At 59.2% G+C, this 27,560-nt stretch overlaps 3 protein-coding genes and 1 long non-coding RNA gene across 11 annotated transcripts in view; 3 read left to right on the top strand and 1 right to left on the bottom strand.

The window, feature by feature from the left end:
- The first annotated feature begins 440 nt into the window (after nt 1–440).
- On the top strand, nt 441–8,142 carry WBP2 (WW domain binding protein 2). Its single transcript, XM_081219471.1, has 8 exons — nt 441–572; nt 2,862–2,970; nt 4,185–4,320; nt 5,190–5,282; nt 5,929–6,063; nt 6,275–6,397; nt 6,847–6,923; nt 7,058–8,142. Exons 1-8 carry the CDS (start codon nt 514–516, stop codon nt 7,109–7,111), a joined length of 786 nt encoding a protein of 261 aa, XP_081075597.1. The 5' UTR covers nt 441–513; the 3' UTR covers nt 7,112–8,142.
- Nucleotides 8,143–8,996: 854 nt separating this feature from the next.
- Nucleotides 8,997–24,899, top strand: UNC13D (unc-13 homolog D). Of its 4 annotated transcripts, none has more exons than XM_081219088.1 (33): nt 8,997–9,025; nt 9,375–9,533; nt 10,284–10,319; nt 10,557–10,664; nt 10,763–10,822; nt 10,912–10,978; nt 11,205–11,385; nt 11,786–11,830; nt 11,967–12,035; nt 12,219–12,288; nt 12,444–12,581; nt 12,664–12,756; nt 12,831–12,934; nt 14,163–14,280; nt 14,387–14,511; nt 14,651–14,741; nt 14,815–14,871; nt 14,958–15,055; nt 15,161–15,212; nt 15,295–15,425; nt 15,513–15,633; nt 15,991–16,134; nt 16,307–16,405; nt 16,514–16,720; nt 16,901–16,969; nt 17,849–17,928; nt 21,089–21,194; nt 21,272–21,343; nt 21,898–21,981; nt 22,074–22,194; nt 22,408–22,531; nt 22,991–23,190; nt 23,887–24,899. In XM_081219088.1, the coding sequence occupies exons 2-33, from the start codon at nt 9,414–9,416 to the stop codon at nt 24,009–24,011; spliced, it is 3,315 nt and encodes a 1,104-aa protein (XP_081075214.1). In that variant the 5' UTR covers nt 8,997–9,025; nt 9,375–9,413; the 3' UTR covers nt 24,012–24,899. The 4 variants fall into 4 exon arrangements, with proteins under 4 accessions (XP_081075214.1, XP_081075215.1, XP_081075216.1 ...); XM_081219089.1 differs by having other exon boundaries at nt 12,477–12,581; nt 23,887–24,898; XM_081219090.1 differs by lacking the exons at nt 8,997–9,025; nt 9,375–9,533 and adding an exon at nt 10,002–10,140.
- Nucleotides 24,900–24,935: 36 nt separating this feature from the next.
- Nucleotides 24,936–25,668, top strand: LOC308607293. The gene is made up of 2 exons (XR_014013982.1): nt 24,936–25,032; nt 25,101–25,668. It is a non-coding gene; the product is annotated as an uncharacterized lncRNA (long non-coding RNA).
- A 1,091-nt stretch (nt 25,669–26,759) lies between these two features.
- Nucleotides 26,760–27,560, bottom strand: part of UNK (unk zinc finger) — a 32,884-nt gene continuing 32,083 nt past the window's right edge. For all 5 annotated transcript variants that reach the window (XM_081219095.1, XM_081219096.1, XM_081219094.1 and 2 more), the window contains one exon: nt 26,760–27,139. In XM_081219095.1, the coding sequence (XP_081075221.1) occupies nt 26,984–27,139 (156 nt within the window). In that variant the 3' untranslated portion in view covers nt 26,760–26,983. The remainder of the gene's footprint in view (nt 27,140–27,560) is intronic.

The following is a 27,560-nucleotide window of genomic DNA, read 5'->3' as shown; positions in this document are numbered from 1 at the left end:
TGCGGACTGAATGAAGATGCCCCAGTGTTCAGCGCTCCCACAGCAGGTGTAGGCTATAGTCCTCATTCCGTGCGTATGAACTTTTGCGTCCAGGGCCTTTACGACGAACTTCCCTGTGACGCACCCAACTATTTACGCCGGTCCCTCGGAGGACCGGGTGGAGGAGGGTGGGGATTAGTTATGCAACAAGCGGAGTCAATCCGGGCCTATGGTCTTGGAGACTACAAGTTCCAGAATGCAGCCTTTCCGTTAGCGTAGTGAGAGGTCGAGGTTGAGGGAGCATTGCCTTCTGGGAACTACAGTCTTGAGTTTGTTTGTGATGCTAGCGAAACTACGGGGGAGGGGGAGAGGGAGTAAACTATTAGCACGTGACGCCAGTGATCAGGTGGTAGGGCCAGCCTCCGCGCAAGAGCTGATTGGCTGACTCTAATACGAACGACGCCACTAGGGGTGGGCCGAAGAAAGGCGCAAGCGCATTGCGTTCCGAGTCTCGGGACCCTTTTCCGAGAGACTATGGCGCTCAACAAGAATCACTCGGAGGGCGGCGGAGTGATCGTCAACAATACCGAGAGGTGAAAACACTACAGAAGGATCCTGGAGGACTGAAGGGCGGGCGTCGAGGGTGTGGGTAGTGGGTGGTGGGTGAGTGGGCGGTGGGGAATAAGCCCGTGAAGAGGGGAAACTGATGGGGGGTGGGGGGTGGGGTAACGGCTGGGGGCGGGGCTGAAGGAAGGTGGGTGAGGCGTGAGGGAGGGGCCGGGATGTTGCGATCAGCTGTGGGATGGGAGTGGGGCGGCTGGATAAGGTAGGGGTTTGGAGAGACGGGTGGGGGTTTGGAGAGACGGGTGGGGGTTTGGAGAGACAGGCGGAGCCTGTGGGTAGTTCTTGAGCCCCTGTCCCAGAGTAGGTGACTTTAAGAATTGGGAAGAGCTTTAGACAAAAATAATTGCCATTTATTGGGCGTTTACTATGTGTCAGGGACTACACCTCTTTTGCTTTTTTCAATATGTAAATGCTGTGCGGCAGATACTATTACTATCCGCATTTTACACGTAGGGACACTGAGGCACAGAGGTTAAGTAACTTGCATGAGATCACAGAGCTGTAACAGGAAAGGAGTCCTGATTCCAAAGTCAGTAGCTTCAACTCCCAGTATGTAGCCTTCCAGTATATTCCAGAACTGCTCAGTTTCCAGATGAAAAACTGAGGCCCAGAGGTGAAATTACATAGCTAACCTCTGTCACATGTCTGACACGTTTTCTGTGAAGGTGTAAAGGTCTGTCTTTGCCTCTTTCCCTTGGATTCCTGTTGGCTTGGGTCACTTCCCAGAGCAGAGGTCTCCCAACTTCAAGGTTCTTCCTGCCCAGCCCCCCGTCAGTTCTGTGTCTCCTCCACCTCTGGGCTCCTTGGATGACTTCTTTTCTCTTGCTCCTTGGGTGCTGAGAATCAGACCAGCCAGCCCTGGTTGAGCTATGCCGACCTGAAAGCACCTCTTGAAGGAGCATAGGAGGAATCTGAGTCCCCCCAGAAGACTTGGTAGGATCAAAGCCTGGTAGCTGGTTAAGGCCAGCACCGAGCGCAGGGCTGTCATCCGGGAACGCTTGATGAGTCAGAGGAGAGCACCCAGGGAGCCCAGACCTCAGAATATTGACTCTTCCTCCATCTTACCTGCTCAGCGACTGGCAGTCCCAGCCTGTTCCTGGTAATGACCTCTTTTCTCTGAGCTGTATTTTTCTTTTCTGGTACTGGTCCTCTTTCCCACTTACCCGTCCCCAGTGAAGGAAGTTGTGATATCTGGGAGGTGAAAGGAGACAAATGGAACCCTATGAGCTTGGACCTTGTTGTCTTGTAATCAGAGAAACTTCACATTGCCCTTAGTGTGTAGCTGCTCTGTGTGCAAGCCAGTCCTGGACCCGGACAAACCCTTTTGATGCCATTTGGTAACATCTCCTGGGACTAGTTCTTTCTCTTTTAGTGAGACTTTTCTGGGATAAGAATGTATCTTATCCTGCTGGGCCTCCTACCCGGTTTAGGACTCATTGCTGCTAAATAATGATGTGCCTTGTTTCAGAAACTGCTTCAGCCTCATTTCTGAAAAAATTGTGTAAACAGTCATTGAAGTCCACATTCAGCATTTAAAACTTGATGTGTAAAATAGTGAACCTTACTCTTCAAATCATGAATCCCTTTGAGAGTGATGAAAACTATGGTCTCTCCCAGGAAAAAGCACGTATGTGATCATCTCAAGGGCTAGTGGACTGATACCCCTGCAGACCCAGCTTCAGAACCCCAGGTTTAAAGGAACCCTGAAGTGAGCCCTTTGGTAATGTGTAGAGTCATGTCTTAAAATGTTTGTATATCAGGCTTGAAAAAATAAACCAACAAAAACAACACCTGTCGTAAGGACCTAGAAGAGAATAGAAGAGTTAACCCAGATGATCTAACCTGATTTGAGGGATTATGGCGTCTCCAGAGCCCTTTGGCTCTTCTATGGCACTGGTCACTTTTTTTTTTTTTTTGGCTGTACCTCTTGGCTTGTGGGATTTTTGTTCCCTGACCAGGGATTGAACTCTGGCCCTCAGCAGCGAGAGCGTGGAGTCCTAACCACTGGACTGCCAGGGAAGTCCCTGCACTGGTCACTTAGGGGCTGTGTGTGTGGGGTTTGGGGGAAATTCTATGGAACCCCAGCTTGCTCATCTCTTCCATGGCTGTGTTAGTAGTTTTCTCACAGCAGTGTTGAAGTGGATGACTTGCTGGCAACTACTAATAAGCAACTGCTACCCAGGAGGGTCCAGTCCCTGGGGGTGACAGATTGTGACTCCAGCTGTCTCATCAGGGCATTTCCTCTTTTCTCATCACAGCATCCTGATGTCCTATGACCATGTAGAACTTACGTTCAGTGACATGAGGAATGTGCCAGAGGCCTTCAAAGGGACCAAGAAAGGCACCGTCTACCTTACCCCGTACCGGGTACGTTGTACAGTGAGACGGTTGGTTTGGCGAGTCACTTGGTTTGGAGACTCATGGCTCCTGGAGACTGATGTGAGTCTTGGGTCAGCCTCAGCCTCGTGAGTCTAGTGGCCGCTGAACCCTGGTGAATGTTAGCGTGTTTCTGTCACATGCTCCTGGTTCTAGAACCACCAGCCTCTTCGCACAGCAGAACTGATGGCTGGACAGTGAATCCATGTAAGTTCCAGAGGTGCTGCTGCAAAATCTCTCTGTAGTTGGATGCAGCTGCTGGGATGACCTGGGCCTGGAGGGGAGAGGCTGTTGTTACTTTGATTTCTGTAGGAGTAGCCTGTGAGGCCTTTACACATCCAGAGTGATAAATGTGGTCAACAGGACACAGTAGCCTGCCCATAGCCTCGGGAGTAGGCAGAGAGACCGGCAAAAGCCTGCAAAGCGAGAAATGCCAGACTGCAGAATGGGCCTTGCCTGAGAGTTCCCCAGGCAGACTCTGAGAGACTTCCAGAGAAACACAGATGGATATTCTTGGAAGAGGATCGCTGCGTGCAGCTATCCCAGAGTTAGACTTAAGGATCGTTAGAGGAAGAGGAGCACAGGCCTTAGCGGAGACCGGGGTGGGGAGGCGTCTCAAAACCCTATCTCTGGGGGTTCAAGCTGGCATCTTCAGTCACAGATTGAAATCATGGGGGTAAAGCAGAATGTTCTCCACGTGCAGGGTGGGAGACTCTGGCTGTTGGGCAGAGTCTGCAGAAAGGTTAGGATCGTCCCTTCTCCCGGGATCTGCCACCCGCTGCCGTTCCCTCTTCTCAGTTCTGTGAAGCTCAGGCTGAACTCTCCCTTCAGGAGCCCTTCCCTGCTCGGCCCGGCCTCTCTGCCCTGGCCTTGCAGGCCCTTCACTTAGGCTCCACATCCGCCATCTCCTAACCACCACGTCTCAGTGGCAGAGCAGTCTGTCCTGCTCACACATGCTGTCTGAGCCACACATTTTTCTTGTGAATTCACACGTCTGGCCTCTCCCGCCCAGCTGCATCTGAGGCCTTTTACTCTAAAAAGCGCTCTCCGGGGCTGGCTGGTGCAGAGAGTGCCCTGGGGCTGCTGGGTGCTGGCTCGGGCCGCCCGCCCCGGCCCTGGGAGGTGATGACCTCCCATACATAGGAGGTGATGGCCGGGCAGGCCATGGTTCGGGTGGTGATGGCCCTTGTCCTCTCTCCCTGCAGGTCATCTTTCTGTCCAAGGGGAAGGATGCCATGCAGTCCTTCATGATGCCGTTTTATCTGATGAAGGACTGTGAGATCAAGCAGCCTGTGTTTGGAGCAAACTACATCAAGGGAACAGTGAAGGCTGAAGCAGGAGGTGGGTGACAGGGGAGCTTGGGGACACTGACGGGGCTTCCAGAGAGGTGCTCTGGGGCATCTCTGACTGCTGCCCTGGAGATGTTCTCTTTGGACCCTATCAGCCTAGCCTTGTCTTCTTCCTGGCTCTGGATTAGCTTCCAAGACCAACACTTGGGCTGCCAGCTGTTCAGCAGGGGTGAAGTTGCCAAGAGCTGGAAAGTGCTAACATTAAAGAGGACAGCTCAGACCACCTTTTCAAAGAGGGAAGTCAGCAGAATGACTGTAAACCAAGTGGAAATGCTTACTGTGACCTGGGGGGGCGTGTTCAGATGTTAGGTGTGGGAGGGGGCTGTATCAGGTTCTTGGGAAGGGTCTTTCCCCTAGAGCCAGGCAGAACCCGCCGCCCCTCTGTAACGCCCGGAGAGGCCCTGCTTGGTGGCAGGCTCTTTGCAGACCCCAGAGGCCCCTGCGTTGAACTCGCCTTCCCGCTCACGTTCAGCCTGGCCCGAGCCTTGCTGTTGAGCTCACAGTTCCCCTTTGGACAGAAGCCAGGCTGGAGGGGCCTGGGGTTCGTCCTCAGGCCCCCTCGGGATGAGAGATCTGCTCTGAACTTGAATGTCAGTTGTTGCTGAGCGTGCTTGTTGCTGAGAAGCTGCTTTACTGGGGGTGGGAGGCCTGAGTGCAGATGTGCTTACAGGGCTGCGCAGTAAGCGGGCAGGAGGTGGCCGGTCTGCAGTGCTGGCATGCGATGTGGGTGGTAAGCCCGAGCAGCCCTTTCCCCGCAGGCCTCCTGGCCATTGGATGGGGCCTGGAGAGGGTGAATAGCCATCTCTTCAGACGTAACTTAAGTTCTTTTCCGGAGCTGTTGATGCACCGTTCCCTTCTCAGGTGGCTGGGAAGGCTCTGCGTCATACAAGTTGACCTTCATGGCAGGGGGCGCCATCGAATTTGGACAGCGGATGCTACAGGTGGCATCTCAAGGTATCAAGGCTCTAAAACTCAGGGGCCAAGGACGCATTGAGTGTGTGTGGTATTTGCTCATTTGGGTTTGTTTACTTCTTTTGTTTTTTAAGCAGTCAGGAGATGAGTTTCTGGGCCCCAGGCTGCCCAGGGCTGGGAGTTGGGAAGGAAGCCTGTAATAAACATCACCCTCCTGTACCTCAAAGGCTGGGTTTCCCCTGCCTGGAGCAGGTATAGGACATTTTAACAAAGTTGTTTGGACTCAAGGACATTTTACTGTGGCCTCATAGAAACAAGCAAAAACCCAACCATTAAGCTACCATCAGGCAACCATTTTAAGTCCCCAAGGGCTGTGTTCAGCAGACCTCCTCACCTCGTCCCCAGCCTCACCCAGCTCCATTCTCTACCCCACCTCTAGCCTCCTCCTTCCCTCCATCCATCCCTCCACCCCTGTCCTGGACCTCCTCCACCCCAGCTCTGACCTCTCTCCCCATCCAGACCCCCCTCGCCTCATCCCTGACCGAGGCGGACTCCAGTGGGGAGGGGTGAGGCATGTCTGCTGTGCGCATTCCTGGGACCCTGCAGCTCCCCTCGGCAGGTGGTCGGGCCGCCCTCTCCCCAGTACCCGAGGCCGCGACACTCATTTCTCTCTCCCCTTGTGCTATAGCCTCCCGAGGTGAAGCCCCCAACGGAGCCTATGGTTACTCTTACATGCCCAGCGGGGCCTATGTCTTCCCCCCACCAGTCGCCAATGGAATGTACCCCTGCCCTCCTGGCTACCCCTGTCCACTGCCCCCAGCTGGTGAGTGTGTCCTTTGCTGCCCACGCCTCACCCCCCCCAACCTCCCCCGCCACTGACCACCCTCACCCAGGCCAGGGGGTTGTAGAGGGGAGACTTGTTCTTTGGCCTGCTTCAGGACTGACAGAGCAGCTGGAGGGGCCTGGGAGGGTGCCAGCTACGGGAGCCGGGGCTGGGCTGCTCACTGGGTCCCCGTCACCCTCTTGCCAAGCAGAGTTCTATCCGGGACCTCCCATGATGGACGGGGCCATGGGGTACATGCAGCCCCCGCCGCCGCCCTACCCTGGGCCCATGGAGCCTCCGGTCAGCGGCCCCGATGTCCCCTCCACTCCTGCAGGTGAGGGCCCTGGCTGCTCCCCGTGGTTTCACGGAAGCCCCAGATAACGAATGACCGCGGCCTAGGGATGATCCCAGGGGCCCGGCAGCGCGGTGGCCTGGTGGCAAAGGGGTAGATTCCAGCCCCCACTCTGTCCTTTAGCTGGCCATGTGCCCCAGGCCCAGGAAGGTCCCCCTCTGCACTGCAGTCTTCTCATGCACAAAACGTGCCAACGGCACCACCTGGGGGGTTTGTGGTGAAGATGGGGGGGCAGGAGGTATAGAGGGACCAGATGGGATGGTGTGGCATGCGGTAAGTGCTCAGGAAGGGTTCCCCACTGTTTCAGTGATGGAACTGCGTCCTCAGCACCAGCTGCCCTGAGCACTAGGGGGCCGGGGCCGTGGGGGCAGCCGGAGGAGGCGGGGAGGGCTTGTCCCCGGGGCTCTTTCCCAGTTTGTGTGTTCTCACAGCTGAAGCCAAGGCCGCCGAAGCAGCCGCCAGCGCCTATTACAACCCAGGCAACCCACACAATGTCTACATGCCCACGGTGAGCGGGGCTGGTGAGCGGCAGGGCCGTGGCACTGGCGGGATCCCCGCAGCCCCAGTTTGCTGGGGTTTAGGGGCAGGAGAGACCTCGGCTTATTCCGACCCTTCTAACGGGATCTTTCCTTTCTTCCTCAGAGCCAGCCACCACCACCTCCTTACTACCCCCCAGAAGATAAGAAGACTCAGTAGACCGCTCACACCCCCCTCCTCCCGCCTCTCTTTGCTCTCTCCTCCCCTCCCCTTGGGGCTGAGTCTGGGGTGGGGGGCGGGCCTCGTCCTTTCTCCAGGTCTGATTATAAAGCAGTCACCAAGAACTAGCCTGGTGGGGGGAGGGCCCCTTGACTTGGATGATTATAAAGCAGTCGCCAGGAACTAGCCTTGAGGGGTGCGGGGAGCGGTGCCTCCCAGCTTCCCACGTGAGCCCAGAGCCCACAGCGCTTCCCTCTCACCATCCCTGGGGGGCGTCCCCCCTCATTCCTGTCCTGCTCTCATAGCTTCTACCCACGGAGGGACTCTCTGGCCACCTCCTCTGCCGCAGTCCAGCTCTCTCGTTTTGTAGCCACTTTATCCTCAAGAGCTTTGCCCTCCCCAGGGACCCCTGCCAGGCTCTATTCACATTCCATCCACTCTGGTCTGTGCGTGGCTGTGGAAGGCCACCTGTCTGCCGGACTGTCAGCCTACATTCCGTTCCCAACCAGCCTCAGCCCCTGTCACGCTCGCCTTCCCTTCCCTTCCCTGTCCTTGGTCATCCTGTTGCCACTGCTTCTGACTGTTGGAGCTTTCCCACGAGCCACCAGGGGGTGGGTGGCATCAGGGCCAGGCTGCTGCAGCTGGGGAGGGAGCCCCTCTGCTTCCCTGCTAGTTTTTCTGGAATTTGTTTCCCTTTGCCTTCTCTCTTTTCCCTCTAGAAGGGGCTTCTTGGACTGGAACTGGAGAATGCATGTCCACTTGGGGGCTGCCGGGAGGGCTGGGAACAGACCCCTGGGGCCTGACCTGGGCGCTGACCCTGAGCTCTCGCCAGCCTCTTAGCCTGCCCTCTTCCCTTTAAGCTTCTTGCCTGGTTGGTGATATGCCCCCTGGATGCACTAAAATTTGCTCCCATTTGCTCCTGGACTGGCTGTGAAGAGAGAAGATGGTTATTTAAAGAGAATTCCCTATTTATTTGACAAAAAAAATTCAGTTAATATATTAATGTGAAATAAACCCTGTTCGCACCTTGATTTGTCTGCTGAAAATGTGAACTAGTAAAAATGAGTGACTGGACCCTGTCTGGCTTTGCGTGTGGTGACGAGGCAAGTTCTTGGGAAGGAGAGCCATCTGGCTGCTCGGGGCCGGGGGAGTCAGTGTTCCCTCCCATGTGAGAGTCCCTTGTTCTCTTGGCCTATTTGGGCCCAGGATGCTAAGGCCTCTCCTGTGTCCATTCCATGGCAGTTGCTCAGCAACTGTGCCCACCCACTGAGTCCCCTGGGGCCTGGCGCAGCCCAGCAGCTGCCCTGGGTGGGAGGCGTTAGCAGGAGGGGCCAGGCTGGATGGGAGTTCCCGTGTCCCTGGCTGCTGTGCTCACCGCCTTGCCTGGTGGGAGAGGGCATGTCAGTGAAGGCCAGCCATTCAAGACTGGCCCCCTGCAGTGCGGGCTCTGGTGCCACCCTCCTTGTGAACCCTGGGGCCAGGGCGGGTGGGAAACGGCCACCGTCCATGCCCAGGCCTGCATCCCCTGGACCCTGGCCTGGAGGGCGGCCCTGGGACCCTGTGGTGGAGCTCAGCCCAGCGTCATCTTCCTGTCCCTTCTGGGCCAAGTCACCCTGTCAGGAGAGGCTAGGCAGTAGCCTCCCCAGCCTGTTCCTTCTGCAGCCCCGCCCAGCAGCTCCTGGGGTTGGCTGAGGCCCCTACAAGGGCGTTTGAAGGAAGCAGCCGCCCGACCATCCTTATGGGGTGCGGGGCCGTGGGGCCGTGCCTGCCCCGCGCAGCCTGGCCCTGTCACCTCGGTGGAATGTCACCTGGGGAGCAGAGCAGGTTGAGCGGCCGGGGAGACGCCCCTCCGGAGCCCCACCCTGTGCCCTGCCCACCCCTACGGGTCCGCGGCCGGTTCAGGGAGACCTGAGGGTGAGAACCCCACCGGCCAGGAGAGCGTCCCCCAGCCACCTGGATGCGGCAGGCCCGCTGCCCGCGGCGCTGGACCCTCCCCAGGGCCCCTGTGGGAAGGTGGGGCGGGGCGGACCCGCCCACCTGGTCTACCTCTGCCTCCAGCCCAGCCCAGTTCCTCCCAGGATCCCAGCCAGCGGGAGGGAGGAAGGAAGGCGCAGGGGCCCGGGAGCCGGGGCCCCCCAACCCCAAGGTGGTGAAACCCCGACCTGACCCTCCCATGACCCGCCCTTCCTTCCCCTTCCCCTGGCGCCGGGTGGCAGCCCTGGGCTCTTTGCATAACCCTGTGGCTTCCCTATCTTCACCCAAGGCAGCGGCACAGCGGAGGGGAAGGGCAGGGCTGGCCACCATGGCGACGCTCTTCTCCCAGCCCCGGCGGCGGCGCCCTCCCCTTTTGCGCCAGGCCATCAAGATAAGGCGCCGCAGAGTCAGAGATCTGCAGGATGCCCTGCCCCACAGGGCTCAGGAGGTAGGAGAGACCTCAGTGGGGAGAAGAGCAGGCCTGGGTGGGGCTCTGCCCTCTCTGGGTGCAGGGTCCCACCTCTTGTGGGCTGCGGCTGAGGATGTGTGCCCCTCCCCTGCCCACCCTGGTCCCCGGCAGAGCCTTCGGGGTCTGCAGAAGAGGGTCTGCCATGTGTTCTCTGGGCCAGCCTGGGCCTCAGGTCTGGGCTCTGAGCCTTTTGGAGGCCCCTGCCTCTCGTGCCCCATCCCCAGCCACCCTCTGCTCCTCCAGCCCCAAAGACGCCCGCTCCACTAGGCAGGGAGTGTCCCGCTGGGGGCTGGGCCTTCGGGGCCAGCTGAGCAGCCCCCAGGCCTGCTTGGCATGACCCCCCCAGTCTCCCACCTCTGCTGCTGGGCCTCACTTCCGCCGCCGGGGTGCGGAGCGGAGCCGCCCGATAAGCAGCGCTGTTTCCTCTGGGGAAGGAAGGGAGGTTGGGGGAGGTTGAGGCCACGGGCGCCTGCTGGCACGGCTGAGCAGGCGCAGCTGAGCGCCAATGGACCCAAGCCACGGCGGGCCAGGGGATGAGGAAGGTGGCCCAGGTGCCGGACCCCCGGGAGCCCTGCTGTGGGAACAGGTGTGCAGCACTGTTGGGGCTGGAGGCCAGGTGCTGGGGCCCCCTCAGCCCTTGGGCTGGGCCTGCTCTGTGAGGAGCCGTTCCCGCGTCAGAGCCCTGGTCCAGGCCTCTGGGACATCTTGTCTTTCCACCTCGCTTCCCAGATCGAGCCTCCATCCCATCACTTGTCCCCTGAGGAGGTAAGAATCAGAGTGTTTCCGGGTTGCAGAGGGGTGCTGGGAAGCAGGACTGCATCCTCCCAAACACCCCCCTAGGCTGCTGGCTAAGGCTGGGTCTCAACCCCCTCCCCTCCCCCGCGCGTGTGGCCGCCTGGTCCCCGCCTTGGGCATGTGCTGTGAGTACCAGGGGTGGCTGGTGGGGCTCAGACCTTGTGGTGGGTGGACGGGGGTTCCCAAGGTGACCCTGCTGTGTCTCAGCGGGCCCTGCTCTACGAGGAAGCTCTCTACACGGTCCTGTACCGCCTGGGTCAGCCCGAGCCCGCCCATGTCGGGGAGTCCTCTGAGCTGCTGCGATACCTGCAGGAGGTAAGGCCAGCCCCCACTCCACCTGCCTCCCTGCAGCCTGACCGTGTCCCCCCACCCCCACCCCGTGCCCCAAGCTTCCCACACTCCTACCCCACCAGGCCTTCCGCATGGAGCCCAAGGAGCACCAGCAGATGCTGCGGCAGGTCCAGGAGCTCGAGGTAAGCCTGCCAGGGCTGTCCTGAGCAAGCACGGGGGCTGGGAAGCCCAGCTCCCTCTGGGACTCAGGCCCCACCTCCTGTCGCTCCAGAAACCAATATTCTGTCTGAAGGCCACGGTGAAACAAGCCAAGGGCATTCTGGGCAAGGATGTCAGTGGTGAGTAGGCGATGGGGGGCCCTGAGGGCCTTCTTCCTGGCTGCTTCGTCTGCCCATCACAGCCTGTCCCAGAGCTTGTGATGCAAGTTCCCATCTCCCAAACATCCCCTGGGGCTCACTTTGGCGCTGCTGGCCCCTTGTCCTTGGAGCCTGGGATGGAGAGGGGTAGGGGGTGTTAAGGACTCTCCCTGGGAACCTAGCCAACACCCCTCTCCTTCCTCCCCAGGGTTCAGTGACCCCTACTGCCTGCTGGGCATCGAGCAGGGGGCGGGTGTGCCGGGGGGCAGCCCTGGGCTCCAGCGGCGGCAGAAGGCTGTGGTGAAGCACACCATCCCAGAGGAACAGATCCACCGCACCCAGGTCATCACCCAGACACTCAACCCCGTCTGGGACGAGACCTTCATCCTGTACGTGGCTCTGCCCCAGCTCCTACCCACTCTGGGCCAGCAGCACTTCCTGGTTCGGGGGAGGGAGCTTGGCTTGACTGGAGGAGGAGCCTGCACCTGAGGCAGGGGAGACTGACAGGAGGCCAAGCAGGACACAGCAATGGAGTAAACGCCACGTGCTGGTGGGCGGCGGAGGGTCAGGCACATCTGAGTTGATCTGGGGGGTAGCCTGAAGCCTTACTTTAAAGGAGAGAGAGATGCAGTTGGGAGGGGAGGAGAATTTGCAGTGAGGGACTAAGACTTGACAGTGGGCGATACTGGATGGCAGTTTTGGGGGGCAGGCTCGGGGCTGAGGTAGCCTGTGGCCTGGTCAGGGGTCTATCCCTCCAAGACCCTCAGCCATGCTCTTTTCTCACTACAGGGAGTTTGAGGACATAAGCAATGCCAGCTTTCGTCTGGACATGTGGTGAGGGGCATGTCCCCCCCCCCCGCCCCCGTAGGGGTTGGGAAGAGAAGGGGGCCTGGGGGTGAGGGTGGCAGAAAGGGGTTGGGGTCTCCCAGGACACCCTCTCCGCCTCCTGCTCAAACCTCTGCCCCACCAGGGACATGGACACCGTGGAGTCCGTCAGACAGAAGCTCGGGGAGCTCACAGATCTGCATGGGCTGCGAAGGTGAGGGCCGTGGGTTTCCCGGGGGAGGGGGCGGGGCTCCTTCTGCCCTGCCTCCACATGCATACTGGTTGGCGGGCTGCAGGCTCTCACCTGGGCCCAGGTGGCTGCAGGTAGGGAGCAGACTCCAGCCTGACCCTGTCAGGCTCCTGGCCCCTCTCCCTCACGGGACCCTGCCTGGAACAGGATCTTTAAGGAGGCCCGGAAGGACAAAGGCCAGGATGACTTTCTGGGGAATGTGGTTCTGAAACTACAGGTGAGTGGAGTGGGGAAAGGTTCCCGGGAGAGAGGTAGAGAGGGGGTGACGAGGGGATCAAGGGAGGGGTTCCAGGTCTACACCATGCGGAGCCTGGGGTCGGCCTCCCATCTCCTCCCCTGCCCCCGACCGGGTGAGGCTCCTGTGGCTCACAGGTGTGGGCATCCCCTGCCTGCCCGGCCTGCCAGGACCTGCACTGCCGGGAGGATCAGTGGTATCCTCTAGAGCCTTGCACGGAGACCCACCCCGACCGCGGTCAGTGTCACCTCCAGTTCCAGTTCATTCACAAGCGGGTAGGTGGCCCGGCTGGGTGGGGAGGAGGGGCTGCCCTGGGCGTGGGGTCCTCTGCTCATGGCCGCGCCGGCCCGCCTGCAGAGAGCCACCACGGCCAGCCGCTCGCAGCCTAGCTACACAGTGCACCTCCACCTGCTGCAGCAGCTCGTGTCCCACGAGGTCACCCAGCACCAGGTACTGCCCTCCTGGGGCTGGGCAGGGCCAGGGTCTGCCTGTCAGGTCCTGACACCCTCCACCTGTCCCCTCAGGCGGGCAGCACCTCCTGGGATGGGTTGCTGAGCCCCCAGGCTGCCACCGTCCTCTTCCTCCACTCCACGCAGAAGGACCTGTCCGACTTCCACCGGTCCATGGCGTGAGTGCCCTTCCAAGCCCGAGTGCCCGAGGGCCGTCTGCACCGCACCACCCTGTCCCTCCCTGTCTGCCCTCCTGCAGGCTGACAGCCCGAAGTCTAACCCTCAGGAGATTTCTGTTTGGGGCCCAAACTGTGTATTTTAAGTTTTGAGTCAGTGGCCAACTTTTAAAAATCTGGAGATTTGCTGTGCAGATTCACATCACCAGTTTCCCGTGAAAGCTTCGTGCTGGAATTGCAGGGCTGTCGCTTTGCTGGGCTGCAGGTGGTCAGAGCAGAGTAGCGTGCCCTCCCCCATCCATCACAGTTGCCATCTGGACGCTTCGTCCCCTGACATCACCTGAGTCCTTCTGGGCAGTTGAGTTTGCCACCCCGGGCCCAGACCCCAGGGCCATTGAACAAATCTGTGCGCTGATGCTCCTGAATCCGTGTTGAGGGCCTGTCACCTCCCCTGAGCCTTGTTAGATTACGGGAATGCCAGGAAGGGCACACAGGAGTTTGTAGATTTCTCCGTGCACGAGAGGAGTAGGGGCACAGCCCAGGTGCTGCCAGGAGGAGGACTGAGAGTGGGAGCTGACACTTGGCATTCAGCAGGAGGTCAGAAGGAGGCTAGCGGAGAAGGGCAGCTTCTAGGACCAGGGGGAGGTGGGTATTCCTGGATGGCTGTGGGGAATGCAGGTGAGGCTGGAGACTGGAGCAGGCACCGAGGGTGAGGGCCTCATTTGCCTGCAGGGCCTCATCAGGGAGTGCGGTTGGCCCCTGTGTCCCCGCGTGGCGGAGGCCTGTCCCTGAGCCGCTCTTCTCCCCCAGCCTCCTTCGTCCTCGCTCTTGTCTCAGTTCGGTCACCTCTGTGAAGTCTCCCCTCGACTCTGAAGGGATGCTCTAGCTGATGTTTTACATGTACTTGAAGGGTCGAGTCTCCAAATCTGATTTCTCAAAAGAAGCAAGAAGTCCTGAATTTTTAAATCACTAATATTCTAATTTAAGAGACGGACAATTCATTTACATGTTTGAAAAGCACTAATGGGAACAAAAACAATCCTGTGGGTTACCCTCAGCCACTGGTTTTCAGCCTCCGGGCTCGATGGGGATCCCCAGGAGGCTTTGGGGTGGGGATAACGCCCCGCCCCCCGCCCCGCCCCCTCCCCCACCCCCGCCAGGTCAGGCCAGGTGAGCTGTGGGAAGGAAGGTGCCTCACTTGGCCAGGCTGAGGGCTTCCTGTCTGCCGCAGGCAGTGGATGGCCTACAGCCGTCTCTACCAGAGCCTAGAGTTCCCCAGCAGCTGCCTCCTGTACCCCATCACCAGCATCGAGTACCAGTGGATCCAGGGCCGGCTCAAGGCAGAGCAGGTGGGCTGGGGTGGGGCGAGGGGTGTTGGGCAGGCAGGGTTCAGGGAGCGGCTCCCCAGGCCCCATAAAGCAGCCCCCACCTCACAGCACCGTCCTGGCCCTGCAGCTGGAGGAGCTGGCCGCCTCATTCAGCTCCCTGCTGGCCTATGGCCTCTCCCTCATCCGGAGGTTCCGGTCTGTCTTCCCCCTCTCCGTCTCCGACTCTCCAGCCCGGCTGCAGTCTCTCCTCAGGTCAGTGGTTCCCCCCAGCTTCAGTGGAGTCGGGGACGGGGAACAGCTGGGGCACCTCTGGGGTGGGGAAGCCTGCAGGAGGAATGAGTGGGGGCTACGGGGCAACGGGCGTCTTGCACACGGCTCTCTCTCCCCACAGGGTCCTGGTACAGATGTGCAAGATGAAGGCCTTTGGAGAACTGTGCCCCGAAAGTGGCCCCCTGCCCCGCCTGGTGACCGAGGCACTGCAGGTATGGTGCCCACCCTGTAGGTGCGGTGCCTGGGCCCAGCAGCCCTCCCTGCTCACTGTCTCTCTGCCCACAGACTGGCACCACTGAATGGTTCCACCTAAAGCAGCAGCACCATCAGCCCATGGTGCAGGTGAGGGGGCTCGGGTGAGGAGGTGGGTGCTGGGACGGGATGCTTGCCCCTCAGAGCCCTGCCTGGCTCACCTCTGTCCCTGCCAGGGCATGCTGGAGGCGGGCAAGGCCTTACTGAGCCTGGTACAAGACATCATTGGCGACCTGCACCAGTGCCAGCACACGTGGAACAAGATCTTCCATAAGTGAGCAGGCGGCTGGGTCGGGAGGCAGTGCAGCAGGGGTTCAGAATGGGGACCAGAGGGACCCCGCTGTGTGCCGCCAGGTCACACCTGCTGCCTTTCCTCCAGTGTCCTCAAGATCGACCTCTTCTCCATGGCTTTCCTGGAGCTGCAATGGCTGGTGAGCCCCCACCCGCCACGTCCCAAGGCCACGCCCTCTGCCCTGGCTCTGGAGCTCTGCCCGCCACGCCTTCCCTTCGCAGGTGGCCAAGAGGGTGCAGGACCACATTGCGGTGGTGAGCGGTGCCGTGACCCCGGAGATGGGCGAAAGTCTGTTCCAGCTTTACGTCAGCCTCAAGGAGCTCTACCAGCTGGGCCCGGTCCCCTCGGAGAGGTGGGTAGCAGACTGGCTGCAGGGAGAGGAGGGCCCGAAGCCTGCAATGGCCCCGGCTTTCCCCAGGCTGACCCTGGCTCTCCCCAGGGATGGCGTCCTGGCCCTGGAAGGCTTCTACCGCTGGTTCCAGCCGGCCATCCCCTCCTGGCTGCAGAAGACGTACAGCGTGGCCCTGGCGCGGGTGCAGCGCGCTGTGCAGATGGACGAGGTGGGGTTGGGGCCTGGGCTAGGGGCAGAGTCCCACATTTCGGGGTGTGGCTCGCAGCTCTGCCAACCGTGTGGCACATGCGGAAGCGGTTAACCAGCTTTGAGCGGTGCTCTCGAGGCCAGCTGAGTGCAAAATGCTGCCTCCTGTTATATTGGGGGGGGGGACTTTGTTTACATGCTGATCCCTGCAGCCTGGGGGGCCTGGGCAGAGCCCTGCTTGTTCACCCTGCAGCCCCCTGCCCAGCTCTGTGTTTGCTGGCTGTATGAGCTCTGGATGCTTGCAAATGGAAGTGGGGAGGGAGAGCATGGATTTGGCCAGCCTTGAGCCCTCCTTTCTACACATGCCCCCATCTCCTAGCTGGTGCCCCTGGGTGAGCTGACCAAGCACAGCACATCGGCTGTGGATCTGTCCACCTGCTTTGCCCAGATCAGCCACACTGCCCAGCAGCTGGACTGGCCTGACCCAGAGGAGGCCTTCATGATCACCGTCAAGTTTGTGGAGGTGCAGCCTCATTCCCACCCCACGATTTCTCCCAAGTTCTCATCCTAGCAGCCTCCAAAAGCCTATGTCCTAAATCTCCCAAGTCACTGAAATTCCTGTGCCCCACCCCGCCCCGCCATCTGCCTCTCCTTGGCACTCCCCGCCCCCGTTGATCATCCCCTCCTCACCCCAGGACACCTGTCGGCTGGCCCTGGTGTACTGCAGCCTTATAAAGGCCCGGGCCCGTGAGCTCTCTGCCGGCCAGAAGGACCAAGGCCAGGCAGCCAACATGGTAAGGGCCAGAGCTGGGAGCTGAGGCTGGGCCGGGGAAGGGGTGGAGCCTGCCAGTCCTGGCTCTATTCAGGAAGCTCGGCATCCCTGTGCCCATGCCTGCCTGCAGCTATGTGTGGTGGTGAATGACATGGAGCAGCTGCGGCTGGTGATCGGCAAGCTGCCCACCCAGCTGGCATGGGAGGCGCTGGAGCAGCGGGTAGGGACTGTGCTGGAGCAGGGGCAGCTGCAGAACACGCTGCATGCCCAGCTGCAGGGTGCCCTGGCTGGGCTGGGCCATGAGATCCGCACTGGCGTCCGCACCTTGGCCGAGCAGGTAATTTGTTTGACCCACAGTGACCCCACCCCACCCATCCTCAGCCTGAAGTACCCTCCAGCAGGACTTGGGCCAATGTCCAGACCCCTTCCCTTCCTGAACCTAAACTCAGGCCCCAAGCCACCTCTCCTGACCCCCGACTCACACCCTGGCCTCCCTCCTACCGTTTTGTGTCTCCAGCTGGAGGTGGGCATTGCCAAGCACATCCAGAAACTCGTGGGCATCAAGGAATCCATCCTGCCTGAGGATGTGAGTGGCCCTCCGTGCATGCTGATTTTTGCCAGCAATGTGGGTCAGGGATTGCAAAGGGGCTTAGGGTGGGCAAGGGGCTGAAGGCCGTGGGGTGTCAGAGATAAGTCCCCCAGACTTGGGCAAGGAATGTTCCCTCCTGGCCTCGGTTTCCCCCTTAGATGCTAAGAGGGTGGGGTCGGGTCATTCCACGGGCTCTCCCAGCACTGACAGTCAATGTGGGAGCTGCAGCGGGGGAGGCTTTAGATTTTGCAGCCAAACAGCCCTGGGCATGCCTCCTTCTTAGCTGCCTACTAGCGTAGCTATTCTATTTATATAGGTCAGCTGACCTCAGGCTCCTCATCTGTCAGCGGGGATAATAATTACACCTGTGATTGCTTGGGAGCGTGCTACTCATTAATTCATCAACTATTTAAGCACCACTTTGTCCCAGGTATTGATTTAGGCACTGGGGATATATATCAATGAACAGTGTGACAAAAATCCCTGCCTTCCTAGAGTTTTCATTCTAGTAGAGGAGGTGAAAAAAGAGCTAAGTATATAACGATAGCTATAGCTGTATGGCTATAGCTATAGCTATAGTGACAACTGAGTCAAGACCTAAAGGAAGGAAGAGAAGGAGCCACGAGGATTTCTACGGGAGAGAACAGCATGGGCAAAGGCCCTGAGGCAGGACCAGGTCTGGCAGGTTCAGGGCTATAGAAAAGGCTATACTGTCTCCAGTGTGGCTGGAGCTGACTGTGGTCAGGGGCTGGCTCTGCACACATTCCACAGATGTGCAGGAAAGCTCCTAGCCCTGTTTCCTCTCCGGGTCAGGGCAAAGGAATGGGGGTGGGACCAGAATGGGCCAGAACCAGATGTGCTGCCACCCCTCCCCAGGCCGTTCTGCCCCTGATGAAGTTCCTGGAGGTGAAGCTCTGCTACATGAACACCAACTTGGTGCAGGAGAACTTCAGCAGGTCTGTAGCAGCCGCCTGCCCTGTGGCGCCCCATCACCTCCACCTCTCCTCCCACCCGCCCCTCCTTCCCGGCCTCAGCATGAACCCTCAGGGGAGGATGCAACCAGCCTCTCTTAAATGCTTGCTCCAAGAGTCTGGGTGCTCATGGCCGCACAATGCTATCCATTTCACCTTAGGCTGAGCTGAAACCTGCCTGTCCTTTCTCCCTTAGCCCTGGGCTGCGTCTTCGGGAGGCTGCAGCTCTGCCCTCCCTAACATTACAGGCAGCTGGTGTTCCAGGGGAACTTCTCGTTAGGGTCTCTCTCAAAACAGGGCCCAGCACGCTGGGCAGCAGTGGGTAGAGGTCAAGGGCATGGGCTCTTCATACTCCAGTTTCACTGCTGCTTGGTGGGTGGCCTTGAGCAGATTACTCAAGTTTTCTGTGCAGATGATCATAGTTCTGGCCTCTATTGAGGACTAAATGAGTCATGTGAAGTGCTGAGAGCAGTGCCTGCAACAAAGGAAGTGGTTGATGACTGAGCTGCTGTGACGACGGTGACGGTGATGACGACAGGTCCTCCACATGGGGCTGCTGGCCCCCAGAGTTCTGCTCCTGGTGGGGCAGCGGAACCTCGGGAGCCCACCTTCTTTATTTCCTAGGCCAGAAAATGCCATTTGTTCTGCTCTGATCGTCACACAAAATAGAGTTTAATCTCTACTAAGACAGGAGCTTAACTTACCACCGCCTCAGAACATTTAGAACAGTGTCTGTGCATAATGAGCACTTAAGTATGGGGACTAAATTAACTACTTTTATTTATTTATTTTTTAATTAATTTATTTTATTTATTTTTGGCTGCGTTGGATCTTCGTTGCTGCACGCAGGCTTTCTCTAGTTGAGGCGAGCGGGGGCTGCTCTTCATTGCAGCGCACGTGCTTCTCATTGTGGTGGCTTCTCTTGTTGTGGAGCACAGGCTCTAGGCGCCGGGCTTCAGTAGTTGTGGCACGAGGGCTTAGTTGCTCCGTGGCATGTTGGATCTTCTCGGACCAGGGCTCGAACCCATGTCCCCTGCATTGGCAGGCGGATTCTTTTTTTTTTTTTTAATAAATTTATTTATTTATTATTTATTTTTGGCTGTGTTGGGTCTTCGTTGCTGCACGCCGGCTTTCTCTAGTTGTGGCGAGTGGGGGCTACTCTTCGTTGCAGTGTGCAGCTTCTCATTGCTGTGGCTTCTCTTGCTGCGGAGCACGGGCTCTAGGTGCTCGGGCTTCAGTAGTTGTGGCACGCGGGCTCAGTAGTTGTGACACTCGGGCTCAGTAGTTGTGGCTCGAGAGCTCTAGAGCTCAGGCTCAGTAGTTGTGGCGCACAGGCCTAGTTGCTCCGTGGCATGTGGGATCTTCCCAGACCAGGGCTCGAACCCATGATCCCTGAATTGGCAGGCGGATTCTTAACCACTGCACCACCAGGGAAGTCCCGGCAGGCGGATTCTTAAGCACTGAGTCACCAGGGGGGAAGTCCCAAAATTAACTACTTTTAGTATGGACCACCCAATTTTTTTCTAAACTTTAAAAAATTTTTAGACCTCCCCCACTCTTTTTTTCTTTTCTTTTTTTTTGGCCACACCACGCAGTTTACAGGATCTTGGTTCCCCAACCAGGGATCGAACCCACGCCCCCTTGCAGTGGAAGCGTGGAGTCTTAACCACTGGACCACCAGGGAAGTCCCTAGAGTTCCCCCATTCTTTCTTTTTTTAAAATATTTATTTTTATTATTTATTTATTTATTTATTTATCTTGGCTGTGCCGGGTCTTCATTGCAGCATGCGGGCTTCTTAGTTGCGGTATGTGAACTTCTTAGTTGTGGCATGCGGACTCATGGCTGCAGCATGCGTGAGGGATCTAGTTCCCCAACCAGGGATCGAACCGGGGCCCCCTGCACTGGGAGCACGGAGTCCTACCCACTGGACCTGGACCACCAGGGAAGTCCCATCCCCCCATTCATTTTTTTTTTTAATTTATCTTTGTCTGAGTTGGGTCTCCATTGCTGCGCACAGGCTTTCTCTAGTTGCGGCGAGCGGGGGCTACTCTTCATTGCAGTGTGCGGGTTTCTCATTGCGGTGGTTTCTCTTGTTGTGGAGCATGGGCTCTAGGCATGCGGGCTTCAGTAGCTGCGGCGTGTGGGCTCAGTAGTTGTGATGCATGGGCTTAGTTGCTCCGTGGCATGTGGGACCTTCCCGGACCATGGATCAAACCCATGTCCCCTGCATTGGCAGGCGGATTCTTAACCACTGCACCACCAGGGAAGTCTCCTGCACCCCCATTCTTTTTTTTTTTTAAATTTATTTATTTATGGTTGCGTTGGGTATTCGTTGCTGCACGGGGGCTTTCTCTAGTTGTGGCGAGCGGGGGCTACTCTTCGTTGTGGTGCGAGGGCTTCTCATTGCAGTGGCTTCTCTTGTTGCGGAGCACAGGCTCTAGGTGCACGGGCTTCAGTAGTTGCAGCACGAGGGCTCCGTAGTTGTGGCTCACAGGCTTAGTTGCTCCGTGGCATGTGGTATCTTCCTGGACTAGGGCTCGAACCCATGTCCTGCATTGGCAGGCGGATTCTTAACCACTGTGCCACCGTGGAAGCGCACCCCTCCGTTCTCAATTACATATTTTTTGTGCTTATCTGCCTGACTCTACTTTGACAAGTGGAATTTCAGTTATTTCAGGTTGTTATTAGGATGGACTGTGGCTTGGTTGCTATTTTTTTCTCGCCACAGGTAGTACATGCTTATCCATGCTGTGTGCTGAGATCCTATTCATTTTGGTCACTCCCATCTTGACTCATGATTCTGTCATTGGGGGACCACCCTCCTGCTCCCTTTTCTGTTGGGGTTTGTTAATCCTAGTGAGAAGGATCCTTCACTAGCTTCCGAGACATGTTGGATAGGACTGGGCCTGTCTGCCCCGCCCCCTGCCCTCCTTCCCTCAGCAGACCAGCCCTCCCTCCCTCCCCTGCCTGCAGCCTGGGCCCCAGTCCCACCAGTGAGGCAGGTGGAGGGTGGGGGTGGGGAGGCACTGGAGAACGGGGGTGGACCTGGGTCCCACGAGGCCTCTTCTTTCTCAAGAGCATCTCCGCTTCCTCCTCCTCTGTCCTCCTGTCCTGTGTCCGGCATCCCTCTGCACGGCACCCCAGCCTTCTGACCTTGCTCTGGACCCACACGCTCACGGTGCTGGCGGAGGTGGCCGCCTCCCAGCGGAGCTGCCCTCTGGCTTCTAGCAGGCTGAAGATCGCACTACAGGTAATAATACCAGTGACAACAGTAAAAACCCTGGTGGGAGAGTGCCTGGGGGTCACCTCTGATGTCTCGCTCCCTAGAACCTGGAGATCTGCTTCTACGCAGAGGGCTGTGGCCTGCCGCCCGAGGCCCTGCACACGGCCACCTTCCAGGTAGGGGCCTTTTGGTTAGCTGGTGGCGTGGGGAGCCTGCCTTCCTGTGCTCACCTGTGTCCAGGACCAGCTACGTGATTTACAGGGCCCAGCACAAAATGAAAATGTGGGCCCCTTTAAAAAAACATAATTGAGGGCACCTCCCTGGCGGTCCAGTGGTTAAGACTCCGCGCTTCCAATGCAGGGGGAGCAGGTTCCATCCCTGGTCCGGGAACTAAGATCCTACGTGCTTCGTGGCACAGCAAAAACCAAAACCAAACAAACAAACGCCCCCACCCCCACCCCCCCGCCGCAAACCAACAAAATTCCCTCCACGTGTGAAGTTCTTCTAAACACGGTTGGGGCGGGGGCGGCTGTGAGACACACCTGTGGAGCCCACCCTGTCGGGTGCCTCTGGCTGTCGCCAGGGCAACCCTACCTGTGGTCCCCCAGCGCCCAGTGCTTTCCACTTCACGTTGTCGTCTCACCGTTGGCTGCAAGCTGCTGAAGGGCAGCACTGGGCTGCGACTGAGTGTGACAGTTCAAGTGACTCCTCAGCTGTGCCCCATCCCCAGGCTCTGCAGAGGGACCTGGAGCTGCAGGCGGCCTCCAGCCGGGAACTCATCCAGAAGTACTTTTGCGGCCGCATCCAGCAGCAGGTGAGTCTCCCTCCGCCGCGCTCGCTGCGCACCTGGAGCCCCGCCTCGCCCGCTCAGCCCCTCCTGACGCTGCCCGTGCGCCCCGCCCCCAGGCGGAGACCACCTCCGAGGAGCTCGGGGCAGTCACGGTCAAGGCCTCCTACCGCGCCTCCGAGCAGAAGCTGCACGTGGAGCTGCTCAGCGCCTCCAGCCTGCTGCCCCTGGACTCCAATGGTGAGTGGAGGCTGCCCCAGCCACTCTCCGTGTCCCCACTCTGGTCCCCCGAGTCCCCGGGGGCTCTGCTCGTCCAGCCTGGGCACTGGGTGCACTTCTGCTGGATTACCAGGAGAGGGCAGTGCTGCTGAGCGGGGCACAGCTGCTGGCGTGGGCACCGGAGGCGGGGCTGGGATATCCTCGGCCAACGTCCCCTCCCCGGCCACTTGCCAGGTTCCAGCGACCCCTTTGTCCAGCTGACCTTGGAGCCCAGGCACGAGTTCCCTGAGCTGGCCCCCCGAGAGACCCAAAAGCACAAGAAGGACCTACACCCACTGTTCGATGAGACCTTTGAATTGTGAGTGGTCCCACTAGCCCTGGACCCGCCTCAGGCCTGCTCCTCCCAGCTGAGGCGGGCCGAGGGGCTCCCCTCGGAGGACTGGGTTTGAGTCCCAGGGAGGGAGCACTTGGGACAAGCGTTTGCTGGCACAGGCCTCAAACCTGCTCCCCTGCAGGTGGAGTGGGGCTGCTGGGGAGACTTCTCCCACGTGTTGGACTCAGAGGCTTGCTTTCAGGGAAGGGTGCTGCCCCTGAGGTCCTCTGTTCCCCAAGTCAGGCGGACCTGGGTACACAAGGGCCCCTGGTTTAAAGCATCGGCCCACAGTCAGAGCAGGCATCGTGGCGTATGGCCCAAGGTACACCAGGCTGAGAGCTCTCAACCCTAATCCCACCCGTCTGGGCGAGCCCGCGTCGGGGGCTGTGTGGCCGCGGCAGCACGTGGGGCAGGCAGCTGAGCACAGCTCTGCCCCCCGCCCAGCCTGGTGCCTGCTGAGCCGTGCCAGAAGGATGGGGCGTGCCTTCTGCTCACGGTGCTGGACCACGACACGCTGGGGGCTGATGACCTTGAAGGGGAGGCCTTCCTGCCGCTGCGCTCGGTGCCGGGCCTGACGGGGACTGTGGAGCCCGGCGACGTGCCTCAGACCCGCCTGCCCCTCACCTACCCTGCTGCACCCAATGGTAGGCCTGAGCCCTGTGAGTGTGGGCCCTGGCCCAGCACTGGGGATACAGGGGAGGGGCAGCCGTGAAAGGCTCAGGGGCCCCCAGAGGCCGAGTTGGGGTCAGGAAAGCCTCCTTGGAGGTGGAAGCCTGTGGAGCCAGCGTGGTGGCTTGTGTTGCTGAGATCTCGCGCCTGATCAAGGACCAGTGAAGGTTAAGTTAGGCCAAGTGTGTGCGACTCTCTGGTGGGATAAGGTCACCAACAGGTTTGCCTGGGGGAGGGGCCATTTCTGTGCCAGGGGGCACGTTCTCGCAGAGCAGTCCCCAGGCTTGGTAAGAGGAGTAGGTCTTGTGTTTGAGCGCTCACGATGGGTCAGTTCTAAGCGCTGGACATATGTTAACCCTCAGTCCTTACAACCACTCAGTGAGGCAGGTGCTATCGCTACTCTCCGAGTGAGTAAACTGAGGCACGAATTGGTGGACTGGCCCAAGTTTCTTGTATGAAAAGGTAATAGTCGCCACCTGAGGCACATGTCAGCCTCGCGCACCGCAGGTGCACCCCGCTGCCTGGGGGTGGCAAACACGTCTCCTGCCTCATCTTTCAGGCCGTCTTGCGAGCTTGGCTGGTGTGGGCCCATCGCTAGTTTCTGGAGAATGGGGCAGTGCTGCAGCCCCTGCCACTCCCCGAATCTGACCCCCAAATGCCTCTCTTTGCAGGGGATCCAATCCTGCAGCTGTTAGAGAGCCGGAAGGGTGACCGCGAGGCCCAGGTGTTCGTGCGGCTGAGGCGGCAGCGAGCCAAGCAGGCCTCCCTGCACACCCCGGGGCCAGGGCGGCAGTAGCCGGGCTTGGGTCCCTGGGAGGCCTGTGTTCTCCCCACCACAGCGCAGCCCTCCCACCTGGCCTAACACTCCAGGAGGGCCCTGCAGGTCGGGGGAGCCCCAGTGTGCGGGGTTCCCGCTGCCAGAGCCGGGGCCCACAGTGGTGGGGGCCCCACTCGCAGTATTTATACCCCCTCCTTACTCCCCTCAGCCCCAGCCTCAGCGTTCTCGGCCAAATCCAGCCCCTGGGGGAGCGGAGACAGCTGTGTGCACCCCTTACCCCTGCTGCCCTCTTAGGGAAAAGCTGCTCTGGCAGAGAAGGGGCTCAGCCCCTCCTCTCCTGGCAGGCCTGTTCCAGCCACTGAAGTGGGGGTCCAGGTGCCTCGGGCCCTGTTCCTCAGCAGCCATGGTGACGGGAGCCGGGGTCCTCTCCTGAGGGAGCTGCCAGCACCCAGGCGAAGGGGCCCAGAGCCGCGAGAACTGGTGGGCAGCGGGGCTGGCAGTGTGGGCCTTCTGGCTCCGGAGGGGCGAGAACTGGTGGGCAGTTAGCTGTGCCTGCGGAGGACCGCTCCGCCTTGGGACAGTACCTAGAAACTTTCTTAGCGAAAATTAAAAAACGAACAGTACGTCGTCCTCTTACTAAACATACTGTTGGCCTGCAGCGGGGCCTAGGTTACAGCCAAGCCATTGCAAACCCCTCCTCAGCCCTCAGGAGAGAGCCTGGGCTGCCCCCGACTCTGGGCCCCGGCCCACCGCTCACTCCCCCACGTTACAGAGCAGCGGGGTAGGTGTGGAGGTAACTGACGCAGCAGCAGAGGCTTCGAACAAAACACCACCAGATGTGTCGGGTTCTGTCGCCACTGCCCAGCACAGGAGCCTGGCACTCATGGGGGCACCATGAGTGGGGGGGCCTCCCAGGGGTGCAGGCTGAGGCCGAGGGGCTGCTCTGATCAGCAGGGCTTAGAGGAATGGGGCCCCAGACCTGCCTGGGGGAGTGGCCCATATGCTGGAAGTCAGAGCCTGAGGCTCGCTTCTCACTCCAGTGTGACCGTGGTCGAGTCACCTAACCTCTCTGAGCCTGCACAGGTATGACGGGTGGGGGGAGGTCAGGTGAGACCACGTCCAAGGCTTCCTTCAGCTCTGCTCCTGAGACCCATACAGAAAGCCCACAGGGTGTGTGTTTTCCCACCCACCTAACAGGCCAGCTAAGAGCAGGGGAAGGGAGGTGGCTCAAAGGCTCCCTTGGGGGGCAGGCCCACCTCTTTCGATGCTTTTATGAGCAGGCACTGTCTGTTCCTCTGAGAAGCTACTAGGGGCCTTGTTGTCTTTTGGAAAACAGTAAGTATACCAGTTGCATCTGATAGAGCTCTGAAGAGCCCTAGGGCCTGGGAGGTCTCTGGGTCCAGGGCTAAAGGTCCCCATCCCATCAACCCCAGCAGGCCTGCGTCCGAACACTCAAGCTCTGTCTAGGAGCCTGGAGCAGGCTTTGGGCCTGGATGGGCCCAGGGTGCCTCAAGGCCTCTTCAGCTACCTAGCCACACCTCAGGGGTCAGGCATGAGCCTTTCCCATGGCTGAAACCTGGGCTGGGCTGGCTGAGCTGGGCCAGAGGCCCTCCTCTAGGGCCCAACTCTCCCTCACCCCGATATAAACAAGCTACCACCGCAAGTTCATATTTTATTTCCAATATGTTTGGAGCTTTGATTTTTGCGTTTTTGTAAAAAAGTTTTCACTTAATTCATTGAAAGCCCTTTCGTGCTGAGCCCAAGGGGGCGCCTGGGCCGGGCCAGACCCTTTGCAGCCCTCTTGCTCCCACCCCAGACCCCCAGTGCTGGGCGTGGGGTGGCTTCCCTCTGCCCACTCTGCCCTCCCACCCGCTGCTGCATCTCTCTGTACAGAACAATTTTAAAAATGGAAGCTAAGACACAATATACATTGGACAGGCACGCACACACATGCACACAGGCGTCTGCTCCAAACGGGCAGGACGTCAGCTGCACTCAGAGAGCACCAAGGAATGCATACGGAGCCCCTCCTGGGGAGGAGGGCAGGGCCTGGGCCCCACCTTGGTCCTCACAGTCCGCAGCTCCTCCCCACCTATTGCCCTGCTAGCTGCCAGAGGGAGGGGTGGACAGCACGGAGGGCTGTGCAGAAGGGGAGACAGCTGAGGGCAGCTGGGGGGTGATGGAGAGGGCAGTGCTAGCCTGGTAGGTTGCCCTGGGGCCAGGGAGGCTACTCTAGGAGCCCGGGGGTGGGGGGAGGACTGGGGTACACCCCCGGCCTCAGGTACCTGAGGGGTAAAAGGCCTGAGCTTCGCCCCTCGAGGAGCTGCAAAGGCCCAGGGTTGGGAGTGGGGCTGGCCCCACGGCTTTGGCCCACCAGCCTGGACTAAACACACGCTTGGTAACCCTAGAGCTCGGTGGGCTTGGATTCCCCGCTCTCAAGCCTCACAGCTGGGAACCAGGTCTGGGCCCAGGTCCTCCACACCCCTGGCTCTCTCCCTGGCCTGGGGAAGTGGGGTGAACAGGGCCTGCCCTGAAGGCTTGTCCCCTCCCCTTGGCCCCTTCTAGCTTTCCACCCTTCCCTGCTCAGGCCCCAGGAAGAAGTTAAAAATAGTTAGTTCCTACATAAAAAAGAGGCTGAAACAGATTCCCTGCCAAAAGGCTGGTGGGAGAAGAGGGAACTTTGTCTCTGCAGTGGGAAAGGTAGGGAGCGGGCAGGGGGAGGACCGCAAAATAGTTTTTTCTCTTAAAAAGTGCTTGGTAAGTCTGTTTTAAAGTGTGTGTCTATATCTATGTATAGATATACACACAGACACTGTTCACACACTGGCCGCCCACGCACACCTACACACATACAGAAATGTATACATATACATAATCATATACATATACATACATACATACATACATACATACATACATACATACATATATATACTTTAAAAAGTCCTAGGGGAGAAGATCTGAGCCAGGCCGGGGCCAGGCCTGCAGGGTCACGACTGGAGGGCGTGGGCCCGGCCTGGCTGGCAGACAGGGCACTCACTGCCCTCGGCACAGAGCTCACACAGCACGGCGTGTTGGCACGGCAGCACCGCTCGGTTCTGCTCCTGACACTTAAGGCATTTCACCGACTGCATGTGGAACACGGCCTGCGGGGAAAGGGACATCACGGTCACTGGCCCGGCCCCACGTCGGACAAAGAGCTCCCCCAACTTTCACTGTAGCCCCTTGGGATGAGGAAACTTGACAGTGTGCTTACAGGCCCCAGCTGATAAGGGAGAGGGCAGGGTCAGGGGGCAGGCTGATCACCTCAAGGCACCTCATTTCTGCTTTCAGCTGCAAGGCCGAGTGGGGCTGAGTCGGAGCTGTGCGTGGGGAGCGGGGAGGGCCAGGGCTGCTCTGCAGCTCCCAGCCGGATGGGCTTTCCCTCGCACAAAGGCTTCTGCCTCTTGTCTCGTTTGATCTTATAATGACCCTAGATCCCCAGTGAGAACTGTGGGGTCTGGAGAGGGTAGTGACGGGCCCGAGGTGACATGGCTGCCCAACGAAGGGAAGAATGCTCTTCCCACT

This window comes from Mesoplodon bidens (genome assembly GCF_964165515.1).
Source record: "Mesoplodon bidens genome assembly, chromosome: 19".
Taxonomy (NCBI): Eukaryota; Metazoa; Chordata; class Mammalia; order Artiodactyla; family Ziphiidae; genus Mesoplodon; species Mesoplodon bidens.
This window is presented reverse-complemented; position numbering and strand designations above follow the sequence as displayed.